Genomic DNA, 11,786 nt, shown 5'->3' on the forward strand with positions numbered 1-11,786 from the left:
ATATCTTTCTTAGGTCTCTTAGTATTATATTACAAATTTCTTTATCATTATTAAGAATATAAATTCCATTAACACTTGATCCAGAACAATAGAATATATTCTTCAAAAACAAGGAACAACCATTGTTCTTATTAATGGAAACATCAAAACCATATTCAATAAGACAAGACATTGAAATAATATTCTTTAACAAAGAGGAAGCATAATAACAATTATTAAGTTCCAATACTAATCCAGAAGAAAAATTTAAATAATATGTTCCTACAGCTAATGCAACAACTCTTGCTGCATTTGCTACATGTAGGTCCACTTCTCCTTTGTTTACCTTTCTGCTGTTCCTTAGTCCCTGCAAGTTAGAACATAAGTGTAAACCACAACTGGTATCTAATACCCATAATTGGTTGTTAGAAGTAGAATTTGTATTTATCTGAATAACATAAATATCTGAAGTTGAAGCGTTAGTAGACTTCTCCTTCTTAAGAGACTCTAGAAAGGTCCTGCAATTTCTCTTCCAATGTCCAATCTTACCACAGTGGAAGTAAGTCCCCATGGAGTTAGTCTCCTTAGTAGTAGTAGGCTATTTGCCCTTCCTTTTATTGATCCCACCTTGGGCCTTGGTTGTTTTCTTCTTCTTATTCTTCCCTTTCTTCATCTTTGTGGAAGTAGAAGAGTCAACAACCATAACTGCTTTCTGATTCTTTTTTACAGAATCTTCAGCAACTTTGAGCATGTTCACCAATTTAGGCAAAATGGTGTCAATCTTATTCATTGGATAATTAAGTAGAAATTGTGAATAAGAATCAAGTAAAGAATGTAGAATTAAGTCTACACTTAACTCATGATCCATCACAAAACCCAAAGAGGCAAGCCTTTCAATAAACCCATTCATCTTCAACCTATGTGCCACAGCTGAAGTGCCTTCCACCATCGTACAATGGAATAATGAATATGATATCTCATATTGTTTCGTACAGCTCTATTCTTCAAACAGCTCCTTCAGATGGAAAATGATGGTATGAGCATCCATATGCTCATGCTGCTTTTGAAGCTCTAAAGACATAGTTGCAAGCATGATATACGTTGCCAACTTGTTATCCTCAGAATGCTTTAAATAAGTCGTTTGTTCTTCAACAGTGGCATCATTTGGTGGAATAGGTGGGATGGCCTTATCCAATACATAAACCACCTTTTCAGACCTGAGAACTATTCTCAAGTTCCGGTGCCAGTCTATAAAATTGGAGCCAGTCAATTTGTTCGTATAACGCCCCAAAATTTTCGAATCTTGGAAAAAGGTAAGTGTACTATTCCACATATTGAATTGTTTGGAAAAAAATTCGGCAGCATTTCAGCACAACACAATCAAATCTCAAATATAAAGACACTTCAATAAATACTTCTATATCATACCAACATTCTCAAAAGGCAAAATGGCCACTACTAGGCCTCCAATCCAAACTCATCATTCATTTTAAAAAACATATTTAAGAATAATAATGACAATAATATCAAACAAAAAAAAATGCATATTTGTAAATAAATATTTGAGTGCACCTTTACTTTCCCACTTCCAAAGAAAAGCAAGAAAAATCTTTATTATTATTATTATTATTATATATATAGAAAGCTCAGAAATTACTTAATGCAGACATACATAAGTAATTAATATTAATTAAGTAAAAAAAATTATCCTATAAAATTTGATAATTTTTTATTTCTAATTATAATAGTCCAATGCAAATTAACTACTTGATTAGAAGACTTCCTCGTTCATGCTAGTGGGGAAAACACATAACAGATAACTTAATCTAGACATGCAACTTGTGAAACTATTATTATTATTATTATTATGTATAATAAAAAAAAATACTATTAAGTAATTAATTAAAGTGAAACCTTCTTTTGTTAATCCTAAATTAGGTGTAAAGCAGTGCCTTTAATTATGAAATGAAAAATTAAACTTGTCATGGAGATGGCGGCAACTGCATTCATATAATAATCTATTGTGATTAGATATTTATTGCACTTTGTTATCAATTTTTTTAATTATAATTATCGGCATAATTATGAGTTCAACATATATAGTAAGAGACAAAAAAAAAAAACTGTTGGGCCAATTGTTTAAAATGCTATGGCATTACTATTGGGCCTGTTGTTTGGAATACTGAGGCCTGAAGGGGAGAATTAATGGACCAAGGAAGAGATACACCAGCCCAAAAACTAGCCCAAAGGCCTAAATTATGAATTTATTATGTCAACGTTCTTACTTTTATTAGCGTAGTCGACCCTCAATATTAAGCGTCGTTTGTTTCCGGAAAGTTTACTTTCTCAGAATACATTTACAAGAAAATTATTTTTCAAATTGATAAATATTTTTTATAAAAATTATTTTTTATTATTTATACATTTTTTGAATGATCAATCACCACATATAGTTTGAACTGCTATTACGAAGAGAGGGTAACTGAAGTTAGCTAACTAGTCCTACTCTCCTTTGTTATTTATATATATATATATATATATATATATATATATATTATGCAACTTCAATTAATATGGGTTGTTGTTCAACAAGTTAATGTTCATATGTTGCGGTCGATCATAAATTTGAAAGTTCCAGCCAACAGGTTATTACATTTGTTTTTTCTAAGAATTATAAGAATTTTTCTTAAAAAATGCATTTTAATTAAGTATGGTCAATTTTTCTATAGTAAAAAAATAGTTATTTTCTAATTTACTATATTAATTAATTCATATAAAAATAATTTGAAAATTTGTATTTTGATTATAAAATACAAATATATATATTAATACATAAATCATCATATTTTGATTTAAGTTAAATCAATTTTGAAATTGAAATTTCAACGTATTACAATGTAAGTATATTTAATTTTTTAAATTTAATGAAATAGATTTATTGTAATTCTTCCTTATGAGTTAATTGCTATTTTAATATTTTATGATTTAAAGGTCTCTTATAATTACATAAGCTAAATATTTATTCTTATGATTCAATTAGTACATTAATATTTATTCTTATAAAAATATAGTAACAATAACAATATTGTTTTTCAAATAATAACAATAACAATATTAATAATAATAATAATAATAATAACATTAATAATAATAATAATAATAATAATAACAGTAACAATTTAATAACAATAATAATCATTTGAATAATAATAAGGGTAATTTATTATTTAGTCCCTCAGGTTTTACATAATTAACCAACTAATCCCAAGTTTTGCGCAAATATCAAACTAGTCCCTCAAGTTTAACTCCGTCTAATTAAAAGGTCCTTTCGTCCGAAAAGTTGATTTTTTTCCGTCAATTGAAGACTAAAAGACTAAAATTCCCTCCCTGGCTGACGTGGACTAGTATGAAGCAATAAGGGAAAATTATTATTCAGTCCCTCAGGTTTTACATAATTATCTAACTAATTCCAAGTTTTGCGAAAATATCTAACTAGTCTCTCAGGTTTAACTCCGTCTAATTAAAAGGTCCTTCCATCCGAAAAGTTGATTTTTTTCCATAAAACAGCAAATATAACAAATATTTTAGACCAAATTAGACAAATATTTTAGAACAAACTATTTTCTCAAATCTGACAAGTATTATGGAACAAAGACAGTATTAAAAAAAGGATAAAAAAATTAATTTGATGTTCTAATTAAATATTATTAAATTTAAGTGAATCATGAAAGTAAATACCTCTTCAAAAAAGTAAATACCTCATTTTTCTTTTTACTCCAAATTATCATCATAGTTTCTTTTTTAGAAAAAAAAATAAACATAATTTTCTATTTTATTCATATTTAATATGCAAATTTTATCAAGGAACATTACTATTATCATTGATAAAATCTATAAAAAAAAAAACAAAGTATTTCATCTATTCATAAATACTTTTAATGTTTTTATGGTAATTAAGTAAGTAAATTTATTCTTATAAATTATAACAAAATATTAATTAATTTTATTAAGTAACCTTAAGTAAGAGAGGAGATGTTATATGATTTTGGAAAATTATAAAAATAATTATTAAATTTAATATAAATAAGGATAAAATTAAAAAAAATTAATTACTCATTAATATTCAAAAAAAAAAAAAGATATTTGTGGAGAAAACACTGGCTCTAAAACAATAGTTATTTATAGATAAAAAAGTAATTATTATTGCCACCTATATTATTATAATTTCATAACTTTGAATATGAATATTAATATTTAATGTAAGGTTATCTGTGTAAACGATAAACTAGGTATATCATTATGACATGAAAGGAATAAAAGAGAAACAAACTAGGTATATCAGTATCGCTTCATGCTAGTCCACGTCAACTAGGGAGGGGTATTTTAATCTTTTAGTCTTCAATTAATGGAAAAAAACCAACTTTTCGGATGGAAGGACCTTTTAATTAGACGGAATTAAACCTGAGGGACTAGTTAGATATTTACGCAAAACTTGAGATTAGTTGGATAATTATGTAAAACTTGAGGGACTAAATAATAATTTTCCCTTATCGCTTCTTACTGGTCCACGTCAGCCAGGGAGGGTATTTTAGTCTTTTAGTTTTCAATTAACGGAAAAAAACCAACTAAACCAACTTTTCGGACGAAAGGACATTTTAATTAGACGGAGTTAAACCTGAGGGACTAGTTAGATATTTACGCAAAACTTGGGATTAGTTGGTTAATTATGTAAAACCTGAGGGACTAAATAATAAATTACCCTAATAATAACAATTTAATAACAATAACAATAATAATAATAATAATAATAATAATAACAATAACAATATTAATAATAATAATAAGAATAATAACAACAACAACAACAACAACAACAACAACAACAACAACAACAACAACAACAACAACAACAACAACAACAGTAAAACACATAAATCGCAAAAAAAATAAAAATAAAAAATCGAAAAAAAATTAAATCGCTAAACTAATTACCTCAACTAATGTCCAAACGGCGTTGAGGAGTGACCGGACGTGCAATGGAGCGGAGGTGGCGGCGTCAGGCGGACTGGAGCGGCGTCAGGCGTAGAGGAGAGGAGATGGAGAAGAAAGAAAGAAGAAAGAAGAAAGAGGGCGTCCGGCGTTTAAAGCTCTAAAATTTGCGAACGACTAGTCGGTCGCAAATTTCATTAAAATCGGTCGCAATTTTTAACTCCGCGACATCGTTTTACTTCATAATAATTTTGCGACCGATTTGCGACCCAATTCTTCGGTCGCAAAAAATCGGTCGCAAATTGGCCTCAGATTTTATTTCTTATTTTGAAACGCGCAATTTTGCAACGGAATAAAGCGTACTCATATATCGGTTACAAAATCGGTCGCAAATCCGTCGTATATCGATCGCAAACTGAAATACAAATTCGCGAAAATTTTTAACACTACAATTTGCGACTGTTTGCAAATAGGTTGCAAATCGGTTGCAAAGTTGCGACCGATTTTAGTCGATCGCAATAATTGGTCGCAATTTGCCGATTTTTTTGTAGTGAAAGTCAGGACTCACGGGTCCTATTTACCAAAATAAACCATGCATGATCAATCACATTGGTCATATAGTCCATAACTAAATCATCATGCCAACACATACACCCCTATATGCTTATTCCAGTGAATAAAGAAAATTAATAATTTTTGAATTCCGTTATATAGTGAAATTAGAGATTCAACTGTTGAACCTTTTGATTCATGCATATGTTTCATCTTGAAATATCTAATAATTAGAAACAAACTTCATCAATCTTATTAATGAAATTAAAACCATATATAAAACCCTTTTTCATATTTTTTTATAAAGAAAAATTTTCAATCTCATTAAAAACGAAGCAATTTTTATATTTGCAAAGTTTAAGCTGTGTTGTTTCCAATTATCTGTAAAATTAATTATCTAATCATCTCGAATATATAAAAATAATAATCTCAGAAATAATACTCTTACCACGTAAGAGATTTTATTAATTAAATATTTTCAAGTCACAGTGTACAAAATCATGTTTTAAATATATGCTAAAAACTCAATTTGCACTAGTTTTGCTTTAGAATTAATCCAAACGACTTTGGATCAAATTCAGCAACCTTGAACACCTTTTTGGACATTTATTGATTAGTATTATCAAGTCAGATTAGTTCGTTGGACGAGCCAACTCAAAACAAATTAAATTGGCCAACAAACACTAACCAATAAAGTCATGAGTGCACTTTACAAGTTTTGTGCAAAAGCATGAATCTCATTCATGCCCAGTCAGTTTTGTCACTTAAAAAAATATTAAAATAACACCATAAACATCATATATTCAGGTCTGGAATTGTCGGAAATAAAACAAAAGCAAACAACAGCCCAATACCAATTAAAATAGTAAATCTACGCTGTGATCTAAGTTGCGTTTTCGTTGGGTCAAAACCAAAAAACACATAAAACTATCTTAAAATCAGAATATATAATATTTAATCAAGGTTCAGGTCTGATTATTCATCCTATGAAATAATCAAAATCATTATATGCACAGCAAAAATAAATAGACTTGAACCCCAAAATGACAAAAAGAATTCATCAATATAATTAATTTTACAAGAATGTTGCAGAATTTCATACCTTTTCGAGTGATATCATATCTGGTTTTCTTGTTTGCCTTCTTTATTGGATTATAGCAAACCACAGTAATCCAATTGGATCACCTCAAACAGTAATACACACTACAATAAGAAGGCAAGAACTCACAAAGGAGTAGAAACAATGGCTGAAATTCCCTAGTGAGCTAGAAAGGGAATTACGGCGTTTAGAGGAAAAATAAAAGGAGAGCAAATTTTCATTTTGTATCACACACACCGCCGATAGCGATAAAAGCAATATATATATATATATATATATATATATATATATATATATATATATATATATATACCTTCAACATTAGCCCTAGTGAATGTATTAAACCACTTGGGCTTTTAAAGTTGACGTAAGCATATATATATATATATATATATATATATATATATATATATATATACATTAATTGGATCAAATCCAATCATTAGCCCATTAAAAAGTGTTTAGCAAATAAAGGCCTTAATTAAAGCCCTTTTTTTTTTTTTTTTTGCTTTAACTTAATTTAATGGTCCAAGATAATTTTTCTTCTCTTTCTTTTAGCCCTATTGACGTCTCATCCAATTAAATCATTGTCATTTTACCTTAGATTCTCTTTCCTATACGTGTGTGACCTATTGGGCTTTTGAAATACTATGGCAGTACAAACTAGAATTTTATAATTTAAACTCTTTAAATTATTATCAATTCTCAATGAATATATATTCACTTATGCTCAAGTCAAGAGAGGCATCTAGCCATGCATCATGACTACCCAAGAGTCAGAAGGTCAAAATGGTTTGACCATAACCCTCCCATATACAGTTTCCATGCAATAAACTCCTTTCACCACTTTATCTCAATCAAGATTGAATATAGACTTTGTGTCAATTCAAGCTTGACTAAGTTACTTTAATTAAGCACTGAATACTAGAATCTTTATTCTAATATACCTTCATGAATCACATTCATAGAGGTACCTTACTCTGGCTAGAGATTCCTGAATAAAGAAATTCTTTAAGAAAAGACACAAGAGACACCCATTATGGATTGGGCTGGTGAATCCTATATTCATCACTCAATTATCTTCAAGCACTTCACACTATACCCAATCTCTAAGATATGAACATTGCATGGCAGAGTATAAGCAATCGAGTGAAAGTATAGAACTTTATACTTAAGATAGCTTTGATGATCTCAAGTCTAAGGATACTTGCACATCTAATATGAAGAGACTCATTCATTGACATATATTATCTATCATATGAAGATCTAACATTTAGGTCTCCAATGAACTTGTTTCTTAAACAAGCATCCACATGTTAACCCTAAGCATCACACAGTTTGTGAGAATTATTGCTTGATCTAATCAAAGAGCATAACATGTGCTAATATATCCATATTAGCAATTTCCTATCTTGTTAATACTACGACTAGGGATCATTTAGGTATGAACACATCTACATGCAATATGAATCACACATCATGAACTCTTCACGATTTCCTCTACACCATGTTTTATACCAAGGACTTTATGACATAGTTTAAGATACAAATCAAGCAAATGAATTAACAAGAGCTGTAAGTAATAAAGAGTGCCATAAATAATGAAATATTTAGTTCATAAAATATCCCTATTACAAATAAGCTCTAGGGTATACTACTAACTAAAATTTCATATCAAAAGGAGTTTTAGAAATGAAAATATAGGCAAGAGAATGCTAGTGACTCATATGCTAAAAATTCTGGATTTCCTTAACTTGCACTAAAGTTGACCAAACTTAAATATAAATGATTTAACCATGAACATAAGTATAAAATGGATGAACATTAAGCTCAATATGTTTACTTTTTGACCTTAAAATTTCAGATTCAAATTTAATGAATAAAAATATCAAAGAACCTTGAATGTCAATAAAGAGCTAAAAATAAGACTAAAAGTGCAATATGTGTTTAAATATGAATATAGGTAGAGGATTAGCTCGAAGCCGTTTCAAAATTATAAGTGATCGGTAGGACTCAAATTCTCATGTCCAAGGTGAGTTATGGTGTCTAAACATTGTTGCATTGGAACTTTTAATCAAATGCATACTGTTATTGGTATTTGAAACCATTTGTTAGTTATGATTTTGAGACTGTGAATTGTGAAACCTATTTGCCTCTAGGCCTATTTGATTGTAGCAAGCCATTTGTTTAGCCAATATGATAGAATCCCAACTTGAATGGGGTTATACCATCTGGCTATGTGCACATAGAGATTTGTGATTAAAGGGAGAAGTTACTGCCCTAAAGTGTGCAACATGTGATAGCACTGGAATATACATAGTGATATGTTTTCTTCAATGCTATCTATGTGATTATCTGTCATATTATTAATATTGCCTTTGTGATATTGATCCAATAACTATGATTCCTTCTATATGGACTTATCTTTGTTGATGATCTACAATGGTACTACAATCTTGCGTTACTATAAATATTGAACCTTGAGATACTCTTCAGTGTACATGCTACTAATATGACACTATATCTCACTAAGTTGACAACTCACTCAAGCGTCCAAGGTTTCAGGTTGAGGTGATCCAGGTCCGTCAGCTTCTTGATTTCCTTCTTCCAACAAGAAGCTTATGAATAATGTAAATAGATGTCAAATATTATAAGTTGATGATAAGTTATATGAACTCTAGTTGCTCCATTGTACCTTTGTGAATGATATTAGTATGGTATATATATAAGCTATAATTTAAACAGTATTATAATAGTGTGATATGTGATTATACAAAGTGTGTGAAAGATGGTATTCAATGATCCTGGGAATTAAATGAAAGTAAATAAGTTGATTTCTGCCCACCTAAGTAACTAATCAAGATAAGCAATGTGTTGAATTGGATTAGTTTAGTTGTGGGTTCTATGAGGTGCCCGGTGGCCTTAAGCATACCTGGACCTTAGGACCTTCGCAGGGTTAATGGTGATGTTTATAGTAATTTTTTGGGTGTGACAGGGTTGGTATCAGAGCAAAGGTTTATAGTAATGTTTAGAGTAATAGTCTATAGGCATAAATGTGTAAGAATACTACAGAGCATAGAATTATTCTGTTATGTCTTGTTTTCATTGCTATCTAGATCTGTGTTGAGTCATGTGTTAACTAAGTAATTCTTTCCTATTTATAGATTTAGGATGGCACCCAGAAGGAGAATAAGGACAATTAGATTTGAAGGGGTTGTCCCTTTAGAAGAATCAGTACATAAAGTTGAAAACAAAATGTCTTCACCTCTAACACCACCAGCCCCTGAGGATAGAATGGCTTGGGTAGTGGTACAAGAGAATTTTACAGAAGAGTGGTACAAGAGAGATGTGGTTGGGTTGCTAAGAAGAAATACTCATTTTACGTGGGAGAATTTTACAGAAATGGTATTAAAAGAGTTTCTACCAGAAAGTGTTAGACAAGCTAAAGCTATAAAGTTTGAGAAGTTAGTGCAAACTCCAGATATGACAGTATCTGAATATGCTGGACAATTTAATCAATTGAGCAAGTATGTACCTACTTTTGTACCAATTGCAGCAGCAAGGATAGATAGGTTTAGACGAGGGTTGGTAGCATCATTGTATAAGATTTTGACTGCTAATGATTATGGTTCCTATTCTTAGATAGTGGATAGGGCAAGAATGATTGAGAATAGGGAGATGGAAGTCAGAATAGCTCGGGAACAAAAGAAGAAAGTTAGGATTGAGGGTTCTATAAGACAGAGAGGAAGGGAAGAACTAGGGACATTTAGTGCTTGGCCACAATCATCCTCTGTGTGACGAAATAATCCTCGAAAGATGTTAGTTGGCCTTCTACTTAGGCCATTTACAGAAAGACCGTTAGTAACAATTACTCATGGACTTCTTGGTACTCCTACTCAGAGGCTTCTCGTACAAACTCCATGCCAGACTTGTGGAAGATTGCACAAAGGCTAGTGTTATAAGGAAACTAGGGCATGTTTCAAATGTGGACAAATAGGCCATATGATTAGAGATTTTCCATTAATAGTAATAGAAACTAGACCCCAAATGTCTCATACCACAGTACATATAGAAAGAGGTCCTAGACCTAGTGGAGTTGGGAGAGGTTTTGGAAGGGGTAGTGTTATAGAGGGACCTACAGAACAACCCCCTTCAGGAAAAGGTAGAGGAAGAGTATATACATTAGCACCACAGGAGGTACAAGAGTGAAAAAAATAGTTATTACAGTTATTATTTCCATCCAATCTATTAAGGCAAGAGTGTCATCTGATTCTGGGGCAACTCATTCCTTTGTGTTAACTTATTTTGCTTCCAAATTGTGTGTGCCTTCTAAATTATTAAAAATTCCTCTTACTATGTCTACTCCTTTAGAGGAAGAGATTATTGTTAAGAACATATACCCCTCTTTTGAAGAGATGATAGATGATAAAATTTTGAAACCTGATCTGATTGAATTACCAATGTTAGAGTTTGATGTTACCCTTGGAATGGATTGGTTGACTAAATACTTTGCCACTTTAGATTATAATGGGAAAAGAGTGATTTTTCATAATCCTTCAGGGGAAACTTTTGAATTTCAAGGAGATATGAGTGAAGTGCTAAGTAGTTTGATTTGAGCCATTAGTGTTAAGAAATTATTGATGAAGGGGGTGTATAGTATGAAGGAGGTGTATAGGATATCTAGTCCATGTTAGAGACACTAATATTACATCCCTGGTTTAGACCAAATACCTATGGTATGAGAATACCCTGATGTATTTCTAGAAGATTTGACTACTTTACCTCCAGAAAGGAAAATAGAGTCAGTATAGACTTATTACCTGGTACCACACCTATCTCTATTCCTCCATACTAAATGGCCCCATTAGAACTAAAGGAATTGAAAGCACAATTGCAAGATCTTCCAGATAAAGGTTTCATTAGACCTAGTAGTTCATCTTGGTGTGCACCAGTTCTCTTTGTTAAGAAAAAAGATGGTTCATTTCGAATGTGTATAGATTATAGATAGTTGAATAGGGTGACTGTGAAGAATAGTTACCCATTGCCTAGAATTGATAATCTATTTGATCAACTACAAGGGACAAGATATTTTTTCTAAGATAGATCTTCGTTCTGGATACCATCAGTTAAGGATTAAGAAGGAACATATACCTAAAACTGCCTTTCA

The 11,786-nt window shown here is 30.8% G+C and overlaps 1 protein-coding gene across 1 annotated transcript; it reads right to left on the reverse strand.

Moving 5' to 3' along the window:
- Positions 1-209: 209 nt before the first annotated feature.
- On the reverse strand, positions 210-1,460 carry LOC149494230 (uncharacterized). The gene has a single exon (XM_089725320.1). It carries the CDS (start codon positions 926-928, stop codon positions 578-580), a length of 351 nt encoding a protein of 116 aa, XP_089581446.1. The 5' UTR covers positions 929-1,460; the 3' UTR covers positions 210-577.
- Positions 1,461-11,786: the final 10,326 nt, after the last annotated feature.

This window comes from Jatropha curcas, chromosome 8 (assembly GCF_041381405.1).
Source record: "Jatropha curcas cultivar XTBG-Jc1 chromosome 8, XTBG_Jcur_1.0, whole genome shotgun sequence".
NCBI lineage: Eukaryota > Viridiplantae > Streptophyta > Magnoliopsida > Malpighiales > Euphorbiaceae > Jatropha > Jatropha curcas.

Coding starts and splice junctions, on each gene's coding strand:
- LOC149494230 (XM_089725320.1), bottom strand. CDS start 928: ATGGTGGAAGGCACTTCAGCTGTGGCACATAGGTTGAAGATGAATGGG.